Here is a 25,403-nt window from a genome sequence, read left to right on the forward strand (position 1 = left end):
TTTTTGATTGCTTATGAGTCCATGCAATACTTTCTTGAATCTCTTCATTTGACCCTCTCATGATTGGTCCCTCCGGCAACTCTAAAGAGTCCCACACCTTCCTCGGAGCTTGACCTTCCTTGATCGCATCAGAACTATTCTCCATGGATTGTCAATGATGGTCTTCTTCTCTCTTGGCTTCTTGGCACGATGAGAAAAGATACCCTTGACCTAAATCTTGACGCTGAAACAACGTATGAGCTATGGTCTTCTCTTGGAGAACACTTGCTGTCCGGAAACTATTGAAAAGGAGGGAAATCTAAAACATCTACTAATGACTGCTAAAGAAAGGGTCACAAGCAGTAGATGAGTATATGAGAGAATTCAAGGCAATATGTGACATGCTTGCTGCGATCAAGAAGCATGTTAGTGACATTGACAAAGTTTTTCAATTTGCTAGAGGTTTGGGGCCAATGTATGAGAACTTTCGATTAGCTATGCTTTCTAAACCACTTTACCTCTCTTTTGGTCAGTTTGTGACTTCAGGGACATGAACAAGCCTTGGACGCTAAAAAAAATGTATTTCTTGAACATGCCCAAGCCTATTTTAGCCAACGCGGATGTAATGCCTGAATTAAATATCACAAGTTATGGATTTAGTAATGTGAGATTACTAAATAATTAATGATTTTTAACGATAGAAATATGACATATGTTGGTCATATGAAGTCCAAATGATTTGAAATTTGGATATAACGTAGAAAACTCAAAGATATAGAAGTTTCATGTTTTGAGTTTTGGAAAATTTTGTCGTCTGACTGGTCCAAAGAGATATACCGGTGTTAAAATGTTAAATATTAAATATTATATTATATTATATTATTTTATTAATATAATATAATAATAAAAAATAATAATAAAAAAATAAAAAAAAGAAAATTTGCATTGAGTCGGTGGAATTCATTCAAATATGAATTCCACCGAATTCATCAGAGGACAGCGACAGAGAGAGCGAGGGCAGAGAGAAGAAAGAAAACGGTATACGGTTTTTGATTTTCTTTTCGATCGTGCGACTTATCGGTTTATCCAATCGACGAACCGACTTCAGTTTTAGGATCGTTGACACGAGGTCTTCGATTAGAGGTATAAATTTCATATTTTTGGTGATGTTTGAAATTCGTCGATTTTTGGAATAAATCCGATAAATTGTTAAATCATACTAAAATTGAAGATTGTTGAATATTGTATGATTTTAACGAAGTAGAGAAGATTATTGTATTGTTGTTTTGAATTATTCCTAATTTGTTTTAATTAGGGATTTTTAATCGTTGAATTGAGATTGGAGAGTTGTTTGTCAGTTGTTATTAATTCTGATTATATATTTGGAGTCTACGAAGAATAGGCTACACGTTGATATAAAGTTTTCGTAATTTGACGGATGTTGTAAAATAGCCTATTATTTGAAGTTAATTAATTAGGGTGTATTTGATGGTAGTATTGTGAATTAAATACACCAGAATATTAAATTGTTGAGCGATAATAATTTATAATCGAGTTTTATATTTTGTTGAATTAATTGTTGTTGGGCTATTTGATGTTATATATTGAGGCTGTTATAACTGTGTTGATACGGTGACAATAATCTGATAATTATTGTTGAATTATTTAGATACGTCACAAGCCTCGGGATCAAAGAAATAGCCAGATTTTATATATACTCGATTATCAGGTACGTGTTGACGTACGAGCATATGTTGTTAATGTTTAGTATTGATGAATACTATTGCGTTGAACGATGATAAATCACCGGAATTGGGTGATTTGATATTATATTTGTTGTTGTTTATTATTGTTGATATTGTTGACTATCGTTGTTGGGAGACTTCTCGTTGATGTTGTCACGTTGATGTTGTTCGTTCAACGATATTGCTGTCGCCGGTGTTGGGGTGCGACGTATCGTGGATGTTGTTATTCGTTCGAAGATATTGCTGTCGCCGGTGTTGGGGTGCGACGTATCGTCGATGTTGTTGTTCGTTCGACGATATTGCTGTCGCCGGTGTTGGGGTGCGACGTATCGTCGATGTTGTTGCATTGTGATGTTGTTGAGGTTGTTGGCTGATTGTCCAGAAACGGCAAAGTGGGTATTTCTATTATGATTTCAGTTATATTTTATGTTGTTAATATAACTGTTATGTATTACGATGATGATTGTTGTATATGCTCACCCTTTGAGGGCTGTTTCTGTTGGACAGGTTACAGGACTATGCTGTGAGACATGATAGTGGTGAAGGACTAGGTGTGTCTAGTCAAACAGTCCTGTAGTTGATAGTAGATAGAGGCAGTATAGTTTATTGTCTTATTTGAGTTGTATGTGTGTATTTATTATACTGTTTCTGCTGCATTGACATAAATAGTGTGGTGATTGCACTATTTTGTCGTATATGCATTATATTATTACGTCGTCGAAAAGGAAAATTTTTATGCATATTACGTCACATGTTGTATGATTACGTGGCGAGGTTTGGGGCGCCACATTTGGTGGTATCAGAGCATATGTTAGATGTCTGGGATGGTTAGGAGTTGGGTTTGTGATGAGGGAGTTGGATGGCGATATTATCTGCGTATGTCTGTGCATTTGACTTGTTATTGATTATTTCTCGATGTGATTGATTGTTCTTTAGTTGCATGTGCTTTCGTGCGAAAGGTGTGATGATGATTACTGGATTGTAATTGTTAAATGTTATGATTAACAATTTGATTTCCAGTGATGGCAGCTAGAGAACAGGTACATCCACACGAGGAAAGAGATGAGGTTGACAGTGGGTTCGGACAGATGAATCCATTGCCACCTCCTCCTATGGGACAGGCACCTGCAGATCAGCCTTTATTACCTGGTGAGTTGACTTTGGCACAGTTCAGCAGTTATTTTCCGCCGAGATTTGATAGTTCTGAGACTGGTGAGCGAGCAGAGGAGTGGATTGAGAGGATAGAGCAGATATTTGTGACCGCACCGTGTGCTAGGTCTGCTTGGTTACGATTGGCTACATTTCAGCTTTCGCGGAATGTATTATTGTGGTGGCAGACGACTGAGGCCGGATTGAGAGCTCAGGGCCGTACTGTTGATTGGGATGTGTTTCGATCTCGTTTTCTTGATAAATATTTTTCTATAGCAGCCAGACAAAAGAAAGAGAAAGAATTTGAGGATTTGAGACAGGGTAGTATGTCTGTTGCTGAGTATGAGACCCGATATTCTACATTGCTGAAATATGTACCACATGTTGCTACGAATGTTCATGCTAAGATGAGGCATTTCTTGAAAGGGTTGAAGTTAGAGTTATTTGATCGTGTGCAATCAAATAACCCAGTATCATTTGAGGATGCAGTGACGAGGACTGAGATGTCTGAGTTGGTTATGCAGGAGTATGGGGCTCAGGGACGATTATCAGAGCCGACTAGGGAGTCATTGCGACCGCAGGGACAGTCTTTTAAATATCAGAAAGGTTCATCTTCTTCTTCAGCATCATCTGGGAAGCGTCGATTTGATTCACGACGTGTTGAGAGTCGTGGGAGCAGTTCTCAGTCTGTTCAGGGGCAGAGAGGGGAGTCCAGAGCAGTGAGATGTTTTCGTTGTGGGGGACCTCATCTGATTAGAGATTGTACGCAGACTGAGATCACATGTTTTGAGTGTGGCGGTGTTGGTCATTTGGCGAGACAGTGTCCTAGTCGTGAGGGACGGCGAAAGCCCGGTAGTGATAGAGGCAGATCCTCAGGGAGAGGAGGACGGCAGCCTCAGCAGTCTACACCGCGACCTTCTGGAGGACAGCCACGTATGCAGGGAGCTGGTCCGCCTCAGGCACATGTGTATGCTTTGACACGAGAGCAGGCAGAGGAGGCACGAGAGGAGATGATAGCGGGTAAGTGTTATTTATGTTCTTATCCTGCTTATATTCTTATTGATACTGGTGCCTCGCATACTTTCATATCGAAGAGGTTTGTGGTTGAGCATCATATGCGCTCGTCTCCATTGTCTATGCCTCTTTCTGTTTCGACACCTTCTGGAGTTGATATATCAGTTGTATCTATGATATCAGATGGCATTATTTCTTATGAGGGCTATGAGCTGAGATCTGATATGATTATTCTAGAGATGACTGATTTTGATTGTATCGTGGGAATTAATGTGCTGAGGAGATATTGTGCGACAGTTGATTGTTATCAGCGGGTGGTATATTTTTATACAGATGAGAAAGAGCGTTGGACATTTTATGGGAAGGGTTCTCGTCCCCGTGTTCCGTTGGTATCTGCCATCCGGATGTCTCGGTTATTGGAGCATGGGCATGAGGGTTATCTTATTTGTGCTGTAGATGTGACAAAGAAGAAGAAAGAGGTGGGAATAGAGAACATACCTATAGTTGCTGAGTTTGCCGATGTATTTCCTGATGAGATTCCAGGCTTCCCACCAGCTCGTGGGGTGGAGTTTGGGATCGAGTTGATGCCAGGTACTTCCCCTATTTCTCGTACTCCTTACAGAATGGCACCAGCAGAGTTGAGAGAGTTGAAAGCCCAGTTGCAGGACTTGCTGGACAAGGGATACATTCGCCCTAGTGTATCGCCTTGGGGTGCACCAGTACTATTTGTTAGAAAGAAAGATGGAACGATGCGGCTTTGTATTGACTATCGACAGCTGAATAAGGTAACGATTAAGAATAAATATCCCCTCCCTCGTATTGATGATTTGTTTGATCAGTTACAGAGAACCTCGGTATATTCGAAGATTGATTTGAGGTCAGGATATCATCAGATACGGGTTAGAGAGGAGGATATTCAGAAGACAGCATTCAGGACCAGATATGGGCATTATGAGTTTTTAGTTATGCCGTTTGGGTTGACGAATGCTCCAGCTGTGTTCATGAGTTTGATGAATAAGGAGTGAGGCTGAGCATGCAGGACACTTGCGTTCAGTGTTACAGGTGTTGCGAGATAGACAGTTGTATGCCAAACTCAGTAAGTGTGAGTTTTGGTTGGATCGAGTGGTCTTCTTGGGTCATGTTATATCAAGAGATGGGATTTCTGTTGATCCAACGAATGTCGAAGCCGTGTTACAGTGGTCTGCACCTACATCTGTACTTGAGATCCGTAGTTTCTTGGGTTTAGTAGGTTATTATCGTCGATTTATCGATGGATTTTCAAAGATTGCTAGACCTTTGATACAGTTGACTCAGAAAGGTGTGCGATTTCACTGGTCTGAAGCATGTGAGAGGAGTTTTCAAGAGTTGAAACACCGACTGACGACTGCACCGGTGTTATCAATCCCTACAGAAAATGAGAGGTTTGTTGTTTATACTGATGCATCATTACATGGTTTGGGATGTGTTTTGATGCAGGATCGACATGTTGTGGCATATGCTTCGAGACAACTGAAACCACACGAAACAAGGTACCCCGTGCATGACTTGGAGTTGGCAGCCATTATCTTCGCCTTGAAGATATGGCGACATTATTTATACGGTACCTCGTTTACGATTTATACTGATCATAAGAGCTTGAGATTTTTGTTTACTCAGACAGAGTTGAATATGAGACAGAGGCGATGGTTAGATTTGCTGAAGGATTATGATTGTGAGATTGAATATCATCCTGGTCGAGCCAATCTTACAGCTGATGCATTGAGCCGTAAAGTGAGTTGTACTGCAGAGGATGTGAGTCGCTTATCAGCTATGATGATGTCTTGTTGTTCCTTGGGATATGATTTTGATATCTCGACAACTCCTATCCAGGTATCTACCTTATTAGCTGAACCTGATATATATGGTTGTATTCGTGATGCACAGATGACAGACGAGAGAGTTCATCGATGGAGGGAGTTAGTTTCTCAGAAACAAGATACTCGTTTTAGAGTGGCTGATGATGGCAGTTTGAGGATGAATGATAGATGGGTAGTTCCTGATATATCTGAGTTGCGTCAGGGTCTGTTGCGGCGTGCACATTGTAGTCGATATTCTATCCACCCTGGTGGCAAGAAGATGTATAAGGATCTACGTTCTCAGTTTTGGTGGAAGGGAATGAAACGTGATGTGATTGATTTTGCACGTCGATGTCTCAATTGTCAACAGATCAAAGCTGAGAGGAGAAGGCCCGGAGGTGAATTGAGAAGTTTAGAAGTACCGACTTGGAAATGGGAGCACATATCGATGGATTTTGTGACTCATTTGCCAAGAAGCACTGGAACTATTGATGCTATTTGGGTGATTGTTGATCGATTGACGAAAGTTGCACATTTTATACCCTATAGCATGAGTAGTACGTATTTGACGATGGCACAGTTGTATATACGAGAGATTGTACGGTTGCATGGGATTCCAGTGTCTATTATTTCTGATAGAGATCCTCGATTTACTTCTCATTTTTGGGAAGGATTGCAGACTGCGATGGGGACAAAGTTGAGATTGAGTACAGCTTATCATCCTCAGACAGATGGTCAGACTGAACGTACTATTCAGACGCTGGAGGATATGTTGCGTGCTTATGTCATGGATTTTAAATCTGGTTGGCAGTCATCTATTCCATTGGTGGAGTTTGCGTATAACAATAGTTATCAGAGTAGTATTCAGATGGCTCCATTTGAGGCATTGTATGGGAGACGTTGTAGATCTCCGTTATACTGGGATGATGTTGATCGAGCTGCGGTTACCGGTCCTGATATGATTCATGAGATGGAACAAAAAGTAAAATTGATACAACAACGATTGAAAGCAGCACAAGATAGACAGGCCGCCTATGCAAATAAAAGACGGAGACCCATAGAATTTCAGCAGGGCGATCGAGTATTTTTGAAAGTGTCTCTTTTTCGTGGCACAGTGCGATTTGGTATAAAAGGAAAGTTGGCACCGAGGTATGTTGGTCCGTATGAGATATTGCAGCGGATAGGCACTTTGGCTTATCGATTGGCTCTACCTCCATCTTTATCTGGTATTCATGATGTATTTCATGTGTCGATGTTGCGGAAGTATGAGCCGGATCCTTCACATGTATTGAATATTTCTGAGGTTCAGTTAGATCCTGATGTGTCTTATGTTGAGAGACCAGTTTGTATTTTGGATCGATCTGAACGGAAGCTTCGTAGTAAGATTATACCGATGGTGAAGGTTCAGTGGGAGCATAGAGGTGTCGAAGAGGCCACTTGGGAGACAGAGCGGCATATGAGGGAGCTCTACCCCTACTTATCTTGATGGTATGACGTATCTTTATATATGCATGTTTATTACTGTTGTTGATTAATTTCGGGGTCGAAATTCATTTAAGGGGGGTAGAAATGTAATGCCTGAATTAAATATCACAAGTTATGGATTTAGTAATGTGAGATTACTAAATAATTAATGATTTTTAACGATAGAAATATGACATATGTTGGTCATATGAAGTCCAAATGATTTGAAATTTGGATATAACGTAGAAAACTCAAAGATATAGAAGTTTCATGTTTTGAGTTTTGGAAAATTTTGTCGTCTGACTGGTGCAAAGAGATATACCGATGTTAAAATGTTAAATATTAAATATTATATTATATTATATTATTTTATTAATATATTAATATAATATAATAATAAAAAATAATAATAAAAAAATAAAAAAAAAAGAAAATTTGCATTGAGTCGGTGGAATTCATTCAAATATGAATTCCACCGAATTCATCAGAGGACAGCGACAGAGAGAGCGAGGCAGAGAGAAGAAAGAAAACGGTATACGGTTTTTGATTTTCTTTTCGATCGTGCGACTTATCGGTTTATCCAATCGACGAACCGACTTCAGTTTTAGGATCGTTGACACGAGGTCTTCGATTAGAGGTATAAATTTCATATTTTTGGTGATGTTTGAAATTCGTCGATTTCTGGAATAAATCCGATAAATTGTTAAATCATACTAAAATTGAAGATTGTTGAATAATGTATGATTTTAACGAAGTAGAGAAGATTATTGTATTGTTGTTTTGAATTATTCCTAATTTGTTTTAATTAGGGATTTTTAATCGTTGGATTGAGATTGGAGAGTTGTTTGTCAGTTGTTATTAATTCTGATTATATATTTGGAGTCTACGAAGAATAGGCTACACGTTGATATAAAGTTTTCGTAATTTGACGGATGTTGTAAAATAGCCTATTATTTGAAGTTAATTAATTAGGGTGTATTTGATGGTAGTATTGTGAATTAAATACACCAGAATATTAAATTGTTGAGCGATAATAATTTATAATCGAGTTTTATATTTTGTTGAATTAATTGTTGTTGGGCTATTTGATGTTATATATTGAGGCTGTTATAACTGTGTTGATACGGTGACAATAATCTGATAATTATTGTTGAATTATTTAGATACGTCACAAGCCTCGGGATCAAAGAAATAGCCAGATTTTATATATACTCGATTATCAGGTACGTGTTGACGTACGAGCATATGTTGTTAATGTTTAGTATTGATGAATACTATTGCGTTGAACGATGATAAATCACCGGAATTGGGTGATTTGATATTATATTTGTTGTTGTTTATTATTGTTGATATTGTTGACTATCGTTGTTGGGAGACTTCTCGTTGATGTTGTCACGTTGATGTTGTTCGTTCAACGATATTGCTGTCGCCGGTGTTGGGGTGCGACGTATCGTGGATGTTGTTATTCGTTCGAAGATATTGCTGTCGCCGGTGTTGGGGTGCGACGTATCGTCGATGTTGTTGTTCGTTCGACGATATTGCTGTCGCCGGTGTTGGGGTGCGACGTATCGTCGATGTTGTTGTTCGTTCGACGATATTGCTGTCGCCGGTGTTGGGGTGCGACGTATCGTCGATGTTGTTGCATTGTGATGTTGTTGAGGTTGTTGGCTGATTGTCCAGAAACGGCAAAGGGGGTATTTCTATTATGATTTCAGTTATATTTTATGTTGTTAATATAACTGTTATGTATTACGATGATGATTGTTGTATATGCTCACCCTTTGAGGGCTGTTTCTGTTGGACAGGTTACAGGACTATGCTGTGAGACATGATAGTGGTGAAGGACTAGGTGTGTCTAGTCAAACAGTCCTGTAGTTGATAGTAGATAGAGGCAGTATAGTTTATTGTCTTATTTGAGTTGTATGTGTGTATTTATTATACTGTTTCTGCTGCATTGACGTAAATAGTGTGGTGATTGCACTATTTTGTCGTATATGCATTATATTATTACGTCGTCGAAAAGGAAAATTTTTATGCATATTACGTCACATGTTGTATGATTACGTGGCGAGGTTTGGGGCGCCACAGCGGACGAGGACAGACGAAATGGAAGAGGTGGTAGAGGTCAATTCAACTCCAAAGGAAGGGGCTTTACTCCAGCTGGTCGTTAAATTAAAACAAATACTTGAGTTGAAGCATTCCAAGATTAGTTACAGATTTGTAGCCTATATTTTTGCTTGAATAAGTCAGTCTTTGTTACCTGAGTCATCCCTATCTTGTAGCCATGTAACTCCTTAATTTTCTCATTAGTAGTTGTATCATCTACTATTTAATTGTATACAATATTAGTGCAAGCGGTGTGCTGCATTACAGAATTCTTATGTTCTCCTTTTTCTATTTTGCTATCAGAGCGGCTAAACTCTTTGGCAAAACTCTCACTTTAAAAATCAATTATGGCTACTCCTCCAAGCACCCCAAGCTCAAGTGAGCAATGTCCTTACCTAATTTACAAACCAAAAGTTTACCCACTCAGTACAATGCAATCAAACTTGATCGCACTAATTACCTCCTATGGGAAACGATGATCATACCCATCATCAAAGGCCACAAATTAGATGGCTATATATCTGGCAACAAATCTTGTCCTCCAGAATTCTTGCCAAGAATCACACCAGGCAGTATAGTAAAATTACCAAATCTAGAATTTGAAGAATGGGTCTCAAATGATCAATTACTTCTGGGATGGCTATATAGCACTATGAGTTATGATATAACGTCTCAGCTGATGAGAAAGGGGACATCGAAAGACCTGTGGGATGCAGCAAAAGAACTATCAGGTGCGCATACACGAGCAAGGGTCATCTACTACAAAGCTGAATTACAAGGAAAGGTGGAATGAAGATGGAGGAATATCTGACAACTATGAAATCTATTGCTGATAATCTCGCCCTAGAAGGTAACCCAATATCTCAATATGAACTAACAGTTCAAATTTTGAGTGGGCTTGATACAGAATACACCCCAATTGTCACTCTTTTAACTAATAAAGAGTCAGTATACTGGATTGACTTGAAACCACATTTGTTAACGTTTGAAGGTAAACTCGAGCAGCTTAATACATATAAAAAAGAGGGTGTTAATCTCAGCCATGCTACTGCCCACTTTGCCACTGGCAAATTCGACAACAAGCCATTCAATAATGGTAGAGGGCAAAATCGGTTCAATTACAACAATATAGGTGTCAGAGGCAGATTTCGAGGAAGAGGAGGAAGGAGCAATGGCAATAAACTTGTGTGCCAACTTTGCGATAAAGGAGGTCATACGGCTTCAATCTGCTGGAACATATTTGACCGTAATTTCATGGCAAGCTCATCCAACAATCAAGTCCCAAATGCACCGATGGCTACTCCGGAGATGGTAGAAGATCCTTCATGGTATGTTGACACTGGAGCCAGCCATCACGTTACCAATAATCTGCAAAATCTATCACACAAACAAGATTATAATGGTAAGAAATTTCTTATTGTGGCAAATGGAAGCAGACTTGGCATTAGCCATGTAGGCAATACAAAATTTAAAGATCTGTCTCTTAATAATGTGTTGTGCGTGCATAAGATCACTAAGAACTTGCTAAGTGTGTCTCAGTTGGTGACTGATAACAAAGTAAATATTGACTTTAACTCTTCTAGCTGTTTTGTGAAGGACAAGCGGACAGGACTTGTGATGCTCAAAGGGAAGCTTGAAAATGGTCTATACAAGATTGAAGCTGCACCTTCCTCAAATAATTCTAGTTTTCAAAATCCCAGAATTGTCTCCTTCGCTTCAAATTTATCAAATTCAGAGTCATGTTCAAGTTTATCGAGTCTTTCAAAAGAATATGTGTGGCATAGGAGATTAGGCCACCCATCTAAAAGAGTCTTGTTTCAAGTTTTAAAAGATTGTAATCTTAACTCTGATATTAATAACATCAATTTTTGTGATGCTTGTCAGTTTAGAAAATCTCACACATTCCCTACCCTTTAAAAACTCTCATTCTCAAGCAAAAAATGTTTTAGATTTAGTTCACACTGATCTTTGGGGGCCTGCACCAATATTCTCAACATCTGGATATCGCTTTTATATTCATTTTATTGATGACTTTAGTCGTTTTACTTGGATTTATCCTCTTAAAGCTAAAGGTGATGCTATTCAGGCTTTTAATCATTTCAAAAATCTCGTTGAAAATCAGTTTGAAACAAAAATAAAACAAATGTATTCAGATTGTGGAACTGAGTACTTGCCTTTCTCGGAAATAGTTCAAAAAGCATGAATTATTTTTAAACACACATGTCTGTATACCTCAGTCCAAAATGGTAGAGCAGAAAGAAAGCATCGGCACATCGTAGAAATGGGTTTAACTCTGTTAGCTCAAGCTAAAATACCATTGAAATATTGGTGGCAAGCCTTTGAAAGTGTTGTCTATCTAATTAATAGATTACCTACTTCTGTTCTTCATGGTATTTCACCAATGCAAAAATTTTTTGACAAAGTTCCAGATTACTCCTTCCTGTAGACCTTTGGATGTAGCTGTTTTCCTTGTCTTAGACCATACCAAAGTCATAAATTTCAATTCCACTCAAGTAAGTGTGTGTTTTTAGGATATAGTGAATTCTTCAAAGGTTATTAATGTCTTAGTTCTACTGGAAAAATTTACATCTCAAGGCATGTAGTGTTTAAGGAAAAATAATTTCCGTTTGCTAATGGTTTTCTGAATACTAAAGCTGTGTCAACTCCCGTGCTTATTTCTACACCACCCTCTTGGTTTTCAATTCCAAATAACACGAGCAATATTGCAGCCTCTCCTTGTATGGATCACCAACAAACTTCTCCTAGAGTATCATCAAATCCTGGAAACTCTACTTCAGATTCACCAAGAGAGTCAGACAGAACAATTGCCACAACAGACTCTGAAAATGCTGAATCAGATCAACCCTCAACTGATATTGACACCGATAGGCTGGCAACAAGTGGAGAAATTCGAATGAATGTTCAACCTATGATGATTAGAGGGAAGAGTGGAATCTTCAGGCCAAAGTTGCCATTTACTGGTCTTGCAGAGGCTGCTGAAAGTCTTGATACATCAGAACCTCACAGTGTTGCAACAGCTCTAGGTAATGATAACTGGAGGAAGGCAATGCATGCTGAAAACCAAGCTCTTGTCCACAACAAAACATGGCATCTAGTTCCACCATCCTCAAAGCAATCGCTGGTTGGCAGCAAGTGGGTCTTTAAGCTCAAATATAGCCCGAATGGAAGCATTTAACGCTACAAAGCAAGGGTAGTTGCAATGGGATTTCATCAAACTGCTGGAGTAGACTTCTTTGAGACATTCAGCCCAGTCATTAAGCCTACTACGATCAGAATTGTGCTAACATTAGCTGTCTCAAAAGGATGGGAGATTCGACAGTTAGATATAAATAATGCATTTCTTAATGGTTTACTAACTGAAGATGTGTATATGATGCAACCTGAGGGCTTTATTGATCCTGAAAGACCATATTTTGTATGCAAACTCAACAAGGCTATTTATGGACTCAAACAAGCTCCTTGTGCTTGGTTTTGACAGGTTGAAGAACACATTAATTGATTGAGGTTTCATTCAATCCAAATGTGATACATCCCTCTTCTTGTTCAGATCACATGGCAAAGTCCTATCTATTCTTGTGTATGTTGATGATATTTTGATTACAGGAAATGACAAAGCACTTGTGCAGATTTTTATTCAAAAATTAAATAGGATCTTTTCTCTTAAAGACATGGGAGATCTTCACCATTTTCTTGGCATTGAAGTCTATAGAGATGAAACAGGGATTTATCTTAAACAGTCAAGATATTCAAGAATTGTTAAAGAAAGCTGGGATGAGTCACTCTAAAGCTTGTTATACCCCACTCGCTACTGGGAAAAATTTGTCTAAAGAGGAAGGAGAAGTCATGAGAAATCCAACTCACAAATTATAGGAGCACTCCAGTATCTCACACATTCCCGACCAGATATAGCTTACTCTGTGAACAAGCTTAGTCAATTTCTTCAACAACCAACAATGATTCACCGGCAAGCCATGAAACGAGTCCTGCGCTACTTGCGTGGAACTGTTTCGACAGGTTTACATATCAAATATAGTGACAGCCTATGTCTGAGTGGGTTCTCTGATGCAGATTGGGCCAGCTGCCCAGATGATCGTCGTTCAGTTGCAGGCTACTGTGTATACTTTGGTGATGCTTTGGTTTCCTGGTCTTCTAAGAAGCAACATGTTGTATCCATGTCGAGTACTGAATCAGAATACAGGTCTCTAGGCAATCTTGCAGCAGAAATCTGTTGGATCATTTATCTTCTCAAAGAACTTTCATTTTCTTTATCATCAAAACCGATTGTGTGGGTAGATAACTTAAGTGCAGCTGCTCTTGCTTCCAATCTTGTGCACCATGCTCGAACGAAGCATATTGAGATCGATGCTCATTTCGTTAGAGATATGGTTTTAAGAAAAGATCTTGAAATTCGATATGTACCTTCACATGATCAGATTGCAGATTTCCTAACAAAGGCATTAACCAATTCTCGGTTTCAGTTCTTACGTGACAAACTTGGTGTGGTAGAAACACCCCTTCGTTTGAGGGAGAGAATTAAAACAAATACTTGAGTTGAAGCATTCCAAGATTAGTTACAGATTTGTAGCCTATATTTTTGCTTGAATAAGTCAGTCCTTGTTACCTGAGTCATCCCTATCTTGTAGCCATGTATGTGGCGCCCCAAACCTCGCCACGTAATCATGCAACATGTGACGTCATATGCATAAAAAAATTTCTTTTCGACGACGTAATAATATAATGCATATACGACAAAAATAGTGCAATCACCACACTATCTACGTCAATGCAGCAGAAACAGTATAATAAATACACACATACAACTCAAATAAGACAATAAGCTATATTGTCTCTATCTACTATTAACTACAGGACTGTTTGAATAGACACACCTAGTCCTTCACCACTATCCTGTCTCACGCATAGTCCTGTAACCCGCCAAACAGAAACAGCCCCCAAAGGGTGAGCATATACAACAATCATCATCGTAATACATAACAGTTATATTAACAACAACATAAGATATAACTGAAATGATAACAGAAATACCCCCTTTGCCGTTTCTGGACAATCAGCAATCAACAACCTCAACAACATCACACTGCAACAATAACATCGACGATACGTCGCACCCCAACTCCGGCGACAGCAATATCGTCGAACGAACAACAACATCGACGATACGTCGCACCCCAACACCGGCGACAACAATATCGTCGAACGAACAACAACATCGACGATACGTCGCACCCCAACACCGGCGACAGCAATATCGTCGAACGAACAACAACATCGACGATACGTCGCACCCCAACACCGGCGACAGCAATATCGTCGAACGAACAACAACATCGACGATACGTCGCACCCCAACACCGGCGACAGCAATATCGTTGAACGAACAATATCAACGTGACAACATCAACGAGAAGTCTCCCAACAACAATAGTCAACAATATCAACAATAATAAGCAACAACAAATATAATATCAAATCACTCAATTCCGGTGATTTATCATCGTTCAACGCAATAGTATTCATCAATACTAAACAATAACAACATATGCTCGTACGTCAACACGTACCTGATAATCGAGTATATACAAAATCTGACTATTTCTTTGATCCCGAGGCTTGTGACGTATCTAAATAATTCAACAACAATTATCAGATCATTATCACTGTATCAATACAATCATAATAGCCTCACTGCACAACATCAAATAGCCCAACAACAATTAATTCAATAAAATATAAAACTCGATTATAAATTTGTATTTTTCAACAATTTAATATCCTGGTGTATTTAATTCACAATACCACCATCAAATACACCCTAATTAATTTAACACCAAATAATAGGCTATTTTACAACATCCGTCAAATTGCGAAAATTTTATATCAACGTGTAGCCTATACTTCGTAGACTCCGAATATATAATCAGAATTAATAACAACTGACAAACAACTCTCCAATCTCAACCCAACGATTAAAAATTCCTAATTAAAATAATTTAGGAATAATTCAAAACAACACAACTATAATCTTCTCTACTTCGTTAAAATCATACACTACTCAACAATCTTCAATTTTAGTATGATTTAACAATTTATCGGATTTATTCCAGAAATCGACGAATTTCAAACATCACCAAAAATATGAAATTTATACCTCAAATCGAAGACCTCGTGTCAACGATCCCAGAACTGAAGTCGGTTCGTCGATTGGATAAACCGATAAGTCGCACGATCAAAAAGAAATTAAAAACTCTCGTCTCTCTCACCTCTTGTTTCTTCACTGTAAGAATGAAAGATTTCATTCTCACGTAATTTCCATCTTTATCTTATTTTATTTTATTTTTTTTAATATTATATTATATTATATTAATAAAATAATATAATATAATATTTAACATTTTATCACCGGTATATCTCTTTGGACCAGTCAAACGATCAAATTTTCCAAAACTCAAAACATGAAACTTCTATATCTTTGAGTTTTCTACGTCATATCCAAATTTCAAATAATTTGGACTTCATATGACCAAACTATGTCATATTTCTCTATTTAAAAAAAATCATTAATTATTTAGTAATCTCACATTACTAAATCCATAACTTGTGATATTTATTTCAGGCATTACATTTCTACCCCCCTTAAATGAATTTCGACCCCGAAATTAATCAACAACAGTAATAAAATGCATAAATAACAGATACGTCATACCATCAGAATAAGTAGGGGTAGAGCTCTCTCATATGGCGCTTTGTCTCCCAAGTGGCCTCTTCGACACCTCTATGCTCCCACTGAACCTTCACCATCGGTATAAGCTTATTACGAAGCTTCCGTTCAGATCGATCCAAAATACAAACTGGTCTCTCAACATAAGACACATCAGGATCTAACTGAACCTCAGAAATATCCAACACATGTGAAGGGTCTGGCTCATACTTCCGCAACATCGACACATGAAACACATCATGAATACCAGATAAAGATGGAGGTAGTGCCAATCGGTAAGCCAAAGTGCCTATCCGCTGCAATATCTCATACGGACCAACATATCTCGGTGCCAACTTTCCTTTCATACCAAATCGTACTGTGCCACGAAAAGGAGAAACTTTCAAAAATACTCGATCGCCCTGCTGAAACTCTAAGGGTCTTCGTCTTTTATTTGCATAGGCGGCCTGTCTATCTTGAGCTGCTTTCAATCGTTGCTGTATCAACTTTACTTTCTGTTCCATCTCATGAATCATATCAGGACCGGTAACTGCAGCTCGATCAACATCATCCCAGTATAACGGAGATCTACAACGTCTCCCATACAATGCCTCAAATGGAGCCATCTGAATACTACTCTGATAACTATTGTTATACGCAAACTCTACCAATGGAATATATGACTGCCAAACAGATTTAAAATCCATAACATAAGCACGCAACATATCCTCCAGCGTCTGAATAGTACGCTCAGTCTGACCATCTGTCTGTGGATGATAAGCCGTACTCAATCTCAACTCTGTCCCCATCGCAGTCTGCAATCCTTCCCAAAAATGAGAAGTAAATCGAGGATCTCTATCAGATATAATAGACACTGTAATCCCATGCAACCGTACAATCTCTCGTATATACAATTGTGCCATCGTCAAGTACGTACTACTCATGCTATAGGGTATAAAATGTGGAACTTTCGTCAATCGATCAACAATCACCCAAATAGCATCAATAGTTCCAGTGCTTCTTGGCAAATGAGTCACAAAATCCATCGATATGTGCTCCCATTTCCAAGTCGGTACTTCTAAACTCTTCAATTCACCTCCTGGCCTTCTCCTCTCAGCTTTGATTTGTTGACAATTGAGACATCGACGTACAAAATCAATCACATCACATTTCATCCCCTTCCACCAAAACTGAGAACGTAGATCCTTATACATCTTCTTGCCACCAGGGTGGATAGAATATCGACTACAATGTGCACGCCGCAACAGGCCCTGGCGCAACTCAGATATATCAGGAACTACCCATCTATCATTCATCCTCAAACTGCCATCATCAGCCACTCTAAAATGGGTATCTTGTTTCCGAGAAACCAACTCCTTCCACCGCTGAACTCTCTCATCTGTCATCTGTGCATCACGAATACAACCATATATATCAGGTTCAGCTAATAAGGTAGATACTTTGCGGCTCAATGCATCAGCTGTAAGATTGGCTCGACCAGGATGATATTCAATCTCACAATCATAATCCTTCAGCAAATCTAGCCATCGTCTCTGTCTCATGTTCAACTCTGTCTGTGTAAACAGAAATCTCAAGCTCTTATGATCAGTATAAATTGTAAACGAGGTACCATATAAATAGTGTCACCATATCTTCAAGGCAAAGATAATGGATGCCAACTCCAAGTCATGCACAGGGTACCTTGTTTCGTGTGGTTTCAGCTGTCTCGAGGCATATGCCACAACATGTCGATCCTGCATCAAAACACATTCCAAACCATGTAATGATGCATCAGTATAAACAACAAACCTCTCGTTTTCTGTAAGAATTGATAACACCGGTGCAGTCGTTAGTCGGTGCTTCAACTCCTGAAAACTCCTTTCACATGCTTCAGACCACTGAAATCGCACACCTTTCTGAGTCAACTGTGTCAAAGGTCTAGCAATCTTTGAAAATCCCTCGAAAAATCGACGATAATAACCTGCTAAACCCAAGAAACTACGGATCTCTGGTACAGATGTAGGTGCAGACCACTGTAACACGGCTTCGACCTTCGTTGGATCAACAGAAATCCCATCTCTCGATATAACATGACCTAAGAAAACCACTCGATCCAACCAAAACTCACACTTACTGAGTTTGGCATACAACTGTCTATCTCGCAACACCTGTAACACTGAACGCAAGTGCCCTGCATGCTCAGCCTCACTCCTGGAATATATCAATATATCATCAATAAACATAATAACAAATCGATCGAGATACGGCTGAAATACCATATTCATCAAACTCATGAACACGGCTGAAGCATTCGTCAACCCAAACGGCATAACCAAAAACTCATAATGCCCATATCTGGTCCTGAATGTTGTCTTCTTAATATCCTCCTCTCTAACTCGTATCTGATGATATCCTGACCTCAAATCAATCTTCGAATATACTGAGGTTCCCTGTAACTGATCAAACAAATCATCAATACGAGGGAGGGGATATTTATTCTTAATCGTTACCTTATTCAGATCTCGATAGTCAATACAAAGTCGCATCGTTCCATCTTTCTTTCTAACAAATAGTACTGGTGCACCCCAAGGCGATACACTAGGGCGAATGTATCCCTTGTCCAGCAAGTCCTGCAACTGGGCTTTCAACTCTCTCAACTCTGCTGGTGCCATTCTGTAAGGAGTACGAGAAATAGAGGAAGTACCTGGCATCAATTCAATCCCAAACTCCACCTCATGAGCTGGTGGGAAGCCTGGAATCTCATCAGGAAATACATCAACAAACTCAGCAACTATAGGTATCTCCTCTATTCCCACATCCTTCTTCTTCTCTGTCACATCTACAGCATAAATAAGATAACCCTCATGTCCATGCTCCAATAACCGAGACATCCGTATGGCAGATACCAATGGAACACGGGGACGAGAACCCTTCCCATAAAATGTCCAACGCTCTTTCTCATCTGTATAAAAATATACTACCCGGCGATAACAATCAACTGTCGCACAATATCTCTTCAGCACATTAATTCCCACAATACAATCAAAATCAGTCATCTCTAGAATAATCATATCAGATTTCAGCTCATAGCCCTCATAAGAAATAATGACATCCGATATCATCGATACAACTGATATATCAACTCCAGAGGGTGTCGAAACAGAAAGAGGCATAGACAATGGAGACGAGCGCATATGATGCTCAGCCACAAACCTCTTCGATATAAATGTATGCGAGGCACCTGTATCAATAAGAATGTAAGCAGGATAAGAACACAAATAACACTTACCCGCTATCATCTCCTCTCGTGCCTCCTCTGCCTGCTCCCTGGTCAAAGCATACACCTGTGCCTGAGGCGGACCAGCTCCCTGCATACGTGGCTGTCCTCCAGAAGATCGTGGTGTAAACTGCTGAGGCTGTCGTCCTCCTCTCTCTGAGGATCTACCTCTAGCACTCCTAGGCTCTCGCTGTCCCTCACGACTAGGACACTGTCTCGCCAGATGACCAACACCGCCACACTCAAAACAGGTGATCTCGGTCTGTGTACAATCTCTGATCAGATGAGGTCCCCCACAACGAAAACATCTCACTGCTCTGGACTCCCCTCTCTGCCCCTGAACAGACTGAGAACTGCTCCCACGGCTCTCACCTCGTCGTGAATCAAATCGACGCTTCCCAGATGATGCTGAAGAAGAAGATGAACCCTTCTGATATTTAAAAGACTGTCCCTGTGGTCGCAATGACTCCCTAGTCGGCTCTGATAATCGTCCTTGAGCCCCATACTCCTGCATAACCAACTCAGCCATCTCAGCCCTCGTCACTGCATCCTCAAATGATATCGGGTTATTTGATTGCACACGATCAAATAACTCTAACTTCAACCCTTTCAAGAAATGCCTCATCTTAGCATGAACATTCGTAGCAACATGTGGCACATATTTCAGCAATGCAGAATACCGAGACTCATACTCAGCAACAGACATACTGCCCTGTCTCAAATCTTCGAATTCTTTCTCTTTCTTCTGTCTGGCTGCTATAGAAAAATACTTATCAAGAAAACGAGATCGAAACACATCCCAATCAACAGTACGGCCCTGAGCTCTCAATCCAGCCTCAGTCGTCTGCCACCACAATAGTACATTCCGCGAAAGCTGAAATGTAGCCAATCATAACCAAACAGACCTAGCACACGGCGCAATCACAAATATCTGCTCTATCCTCTCAATCCACTCCTCTGCTCGCTCACCGGTCTCAGAACTATCAAATCTCGGCGGAAAATAACTGCTGAACTGTGCCAAAGTCAACTCACCAGGTAATAAAGGCTGATCTGCAGGTGCCTGTCCCATAGGAGGAGGTGGCAATGGATTCATCTGTCCAAACCCACTGTCAACCTCATCTCTTTCCTCGTGTGGATGTACCTGTTCTCTAGCTGCCATCACTGGAAATCAAATTGTTAATCATAACATTTAACAATCACAATCCAGTATTCATCATTACACCTTTCGTACGAAAGCACATGCAACTAAAGAACAATCAATCATATCGAGAAATCATCAATAACAAGTCAAATGCACAGACACACGCAGATACTATCGTCATCCAACTCCCTCATCACAAACCCGACTCCTAACCATCCCAGACATCTAACATATGCTCTGATACCACCAAATGTGGCGCCCCAAACCTCGCCACGTAATCATGCAACATGTGACGTCATATGCATAAAAAAATTTCTTTTCGACGACGTAATAATATAATGCATATACGACAAAAATAGTGCAATCACCACACTATCTACGTCAATGCAGCAGAAACAGTATAATAAATACACACATACAACTCAAATAAGACAATAAGCTATATTGTCTCTATCTACTATTAACTACAGGACTGTTTGACTAGACACACCTAGTCCTTCACCACTATCCTGTCTCACGCATAGTCCTGTAACCTGCCCAACAGAAACAGCCCCCAAAGGGTGAGCATATACAACAATCAATTTCGTAATACATAACAGTTATATTAACAACAACATAAGATATAACTGAAATGATAACAGAAATACCCCCTTTGCCGTTTCTGGACAATCAGCAATCAACAACCTCAACAACATCACACTGCAACAATAACATCGACGATACGTCGCACCCCAACTCCGGCGACAGCAATATCGTCGAACGAACAACAACATCGACGATACGTCGCACCCCAACACCGGCGACAGCAATATCGTCGAACGAACAACAACATCGACGATACGTCGCACCCCAACACCGGCGACAGCAATATCGTTGAACGAACAATATCAACGTGACAACATCAACGAGAAGTCTCCCAACAACAATAGTCAACAATATCAACAATAATAAGCAACAACAAATATAATATCAAATCACTCAATTCCGGTGATTTATCATCGTTCAACGCAATAGTATTCATCAATACTAAACAATAACAACATATGCTCGTACGTCAACACGTACCTGATAATCGAGTATATACAAAATCTGACTATTTCTTTGATCCCGAGGCTTGTGACGTATCTAAATAATTCAACAACAATTATCAGATCATTATCACTGTATCAATACAATCATAATAGCCTCACTGCACAACATCAAATAGCCCAACAACAATTAATTCAATAAAATATAAAACTCGATTATAAATTTGTATTTTTCAACAATTTAATATCCTGGTGTATTTAATTCACAATACCACCATCAAATACACCCTAATTAATTTAACACCAAATAATAGGCTATTTTACAACATCCGTCAAATTGCGAAAACTTTATATCAACGTGTAGCCTATACTTCGCAGACTCCGAATATATAATCAGAATTAATAACAACTGACAAACAACTCTCCAATCTCAACCCAACGATTAAAAATTCCTATTTAAAATAATTTAGGAATAATTCAAAACAACACAACTATAATCTTCTCTACTTCGTTAAAATCATACACTACTCAACAATCTTCAATTTCAGTATGATTTAACAATTTATCGGATTTATTCCAGAAATCGACGAATTTCAAACATCACCAAAAATATGAAATTTATACCTCAAATCGAAGACCTCGTGTCAACGATCCCAGAACTGAAGTCGGTTCGTCGATTGGATAAACCGATAAGTCGCACGATCAAAAAGAAAATAAAAACTCTCGTCTCTCTCACCTCTTGTTTCTTCACTGTAAGAATGAAAGATTTCATTCTCACGTAATTTCCATCTTTATCTTATTTTTTTTTAATATTATATTATATTATATTAATAAAATAATATAATATAATATTTAACATTTTATCACCGGTATATCTCTTTGGACCAGTCAGACGATCAAATTTTCAAAACTCAAAACATGAAACTTCTATATCTTTGAGTTTTCTACGTCATATCCAAATTTCAAATCATTTGGACTTCATATGACCAAACTATGTCATATTTCTCTATTTAAAAAAAATCATTAATTATTTAGTAATCTCACATTACTAAATCCATAACTTGTGATATTTATTTCAGGCATTACAATGTAACTCCTTAATTTTTTCATTAGTAGTTGTATCATCTACTCTTTAATTGTATACAATATTAGTGCAAGCGGTGTGCTGCATTACAGAATTCTTATGTTCTCCTTTTTCTATTTCGTTACAATCCACAAGATGGACGAAACAACAACCAGAAACAAACATGACACTTCAACCATTCTCAAGCCAAGGATAAAAATCAAATTGGATAGTCAACGTAGCTGTCAAATAACTCCAACAACAATGAAAGAGAAACATGTCAGATTTGTGGCAGATCCAACCATGATGCAATTGATTGTTGACATAGATTTGATTACTCCTATCAACTTGATGATCTTCCACAAGCATTATCAGCTTTAGCTATTAATGGATCAAATGACGAAACCTTCTATGTTGACTCAGGTGCCACTTCTCCTATGACTAATGATCCAGGTAAACTCTTATTCGCAAAATCATGTGGAGGAAGTGACGTCATTTATGTTGGAAATGTAGAAAATTTGCCAATTACTCATACATGAAACATATGTTTCAATACTAAGATGGGCAGCTTAAATTTAAAAGATGTTCTAGCTGTCCCTGAATTGAAAAAGAATTTTTTATCGGTTGTTGAATTTGCTTAAGTTAATTTGTGTACTCTTGAATTCACTGCATCTGATTTTATTGTTAAGCATCGATTCCAAAGAACAATGGCGAGAGGGCATAAGAAAGGGCAACTCTATCTTTGATAAAAACTTATCAAGAGGCTTTAAGTGCAATAAGGAAAGGCGGCTCTTCTATTAGTATATGACATCAACATCTTGGACACCCCAGCTATGAAGTTTTACATATCTTGAAAGAAAAGAAAATTATAGATATTGTCCATTGGATATCTAAATGTACAACATGTGTTAGTTTTCAAATGGGAAATGGCCGTAAATTTCCATTTTAAAAATTAAATAAAACCTTGATGTATCCTCTTGAGAATATTCATTATGATTTATGGGGTCCTACATCTTTGTCTTCTAATCAAAGTTGTCGTTATTACGTGATCTTTGTAGATGATTTCTAACGATTTACATGGCTTTATCCTCTAAAGAAGAAATCATATTTTTTTGATTATTTCATAAGGTTCAATAAATTGGTCAATTTGACAGAAAAATCAAAGTCTTTCAATGCGATATTGGAGTGAATTTAGCTCTAAAAAATTTATAGCTTCTCTATATGATTGTGAAATTGATGTTCATGTCTCGTGTCTTGGAAATCTTGAACAAAATGGAGTAGTCGAACATAAACATCGCCACATTGTTGAAATGGGTCTAACAATGATGTTCATGTCAATATGCCTCGATCTCTTTGGGTTGAAGCTTTTCTTGTAGCGGTTTATTTAATCAATCGATTGTCATCTCCAGTCTCGCAAAATGACACCCCATACTCCAAAATTTACAAGCAGCATCCAAATTATAGCAGCTTGCGGGTGTTAGGATGCCAATGTTTCCCATCACTTCGATGTCGAGGTGGATCAAAATTTAGCAAGAAGACTTATCGTTGTCTTTGTTGGTTACAGATCCATTCGTAAAGGTTATTGTTGTTTAGAACCTCAGACTCGACAAGTTTTTGTATCACGACATGTGATATTTAATGAAGAAGTGTTTCCTTACAAGCCTTTCAGTTCTTCACCTACTTCTTCGAAGCTTATTTTATCTGAATATCCTTCTATGGATGAATGGATTGGAGTTGATCAAAAGGAACTACCAGAAACCAATATTCCAAAATTAATTTCAGAAAGTACCCTGCCTATTAAAATATAGATCGTTGTGATCCTATTTTCTTGCAGGGACATCTCAATATGATAATTCTTGTGCAACAAATATGGAATCACAATCTCTTGACAACTCTTGCGATAAGTGCCAAAATGACGAAATCAGTTCTCTTGAAGTCTCATGTTCAAGAAATGGCACATCTCAACCCGAATCAGTTTCTAATCCTTTATCTTCTATGCCTCAGGAAGAGCAGAGTGGGATACATCCTTCATCATCAAATAATGCTATTTCTACACGATCGCTACGTGATCGTTGTTTGCCAAGTCATCTAAAAGACTATGTTCTTCTAGCTACCGGTCAAGACTCTGAACCAAAAACTCTCAAAAGGGATCTCAAAGATCCAAAATGGGTTGCTGCCATGAATGAAGAGTTGCAAGCCTTATTTTCAAACGAGACTTGACAGCTTGTCCCTCGACCACCAAATGCCAATGTTGTTGGCTCAAAGTGGGTCTTTCGCATCAAATATCGTGACCACAGGTTGATTGATTTCTATAAAGCTAGATTAGTAGTTAGAGTTAACACAAATGGCTGGAATTGATTTTACTGAAACTTTCAGTCCGGTGGTTAAACCAACCACGATACGACTTGTTATTGCTTTTTCTATCTCTCTCAGATTGGACATGTGACAACTTGATGTGAAAAATGCTTTTCTACATGGACATCTTAAGGAGATAGTTTACATAGAACAACCACCAGGTTTTCTTGATGAGCAGCATCCAAGTCATGTTTGCTTGCTGAAAAAGTCCTTAAATGGACTCAAACAAGCATCTAGTGCTTGGTTTGATCGCTTGTCACAGTTCCTTCTCCATCTTGGATTTTCTTGCAGCAAATTTGATTCATCTTTATTCATATTCCACTCGGCCACAATTACAATCATTTTTCTTATTTTTGTTCATGATATTCTTGTTGCTGGAAATGATAGCTTACTTACACAAATGTTAATTAGTCAATTGGCACATGAATTTGCGATATATGATTTAGGTCCTTTATATTATTTTCTCGACATTGAGGTTAAGCCTTTCCCTGGTAGTCTGTTTTGTCAC

The 25,403-nt window shown here is 38.6% G+C and overlaps 2 protein-coding genes and 2 long non-coding RNA genes across 6 annotated transcripts in view; 2 read left to right on the plus strand and 2 right to left on the minus strand.

The window, feature by feature from the left end:
* LOC140811387 (uncharacterized) overlaps nucleotides 1-25,403 on the plus strand; it is a 34,671-nt gene that overhangs the window by 6,045 nt on the left and 3,223 nt on the right. The window lies entirely within an intron of this gene.
* LOC140812702 (uncharacterized) lies at nucleotides 994-9,261 on the plus strand. 2 transcript variants are annotated; one of them, XR_012113739.1, is made up of 4 exons: nucleotides 994-1,122; nucleotides 1,649-1,708; nucleotides 8,350-8,409; nucleotides 8,992-9,261. It is a non-coding gene; the product is annotated as an uncharacterized lncRNA (long non-coding RNA). The 2 variants fall into 2 exon arrangements; XR_012113738.1 differs by having other exon boundaries at nucleotides 8,350-9,261.
* LOC140811109 (uncharacterized) lies at nucleotides 16,040-20,467 on the minus strand. The gene is made up of 7 exons (XM_073168984.1): nucleotides 20,234-20,467; nucleotides 19,321-20,152; nucleotides 19,160-19,272; nucleotides 18,616-19,045; nucleotides 18,034-18,126; nucleotides 17,733-17,785; nucleotides 16,040-17,560 (listed from the first exon to the last, which is right to left on the minus strand). The coding sequence occupies exons 1-7, from the start codon at nucleotides 20,465-20,467 to the stop codon at nucleotides 16,040-16,042; spliced, it is 3,276 nt and encodes a 1,091-aa protein (XP_073025085.1).
* On the minus strand, nucleotides 20,609-22,242 carry LOC140813016 (uncharacterized). The gene is made up of 3 exons (XR_012113813.1): nucleotides 22,102-22,242; nucleotides 21,515-21,574; nucleotides 20,609-20,982 (listed from the first exon to the last, which is right to left on the minus strand). It is a non-coding gene; the product is annotated as an uncharacterized lncRNA (long non-coding RNA).

The sequence above is a fragment of the Primulina eburnea genome, chromosome 14 (genome assembly GCF_022965805.1).
Source record: "Primulina eburnea isolate SZY01 chromosome 14, ASM2296580v1, whole genome shotgun sequence".
Lineage (NCBI taxonomy): Eukaryota > Viridiplantae > Streptophyta > Magnoliopsida > Lamiales > Gesneriaceae > Primulina > Primulina eburnea.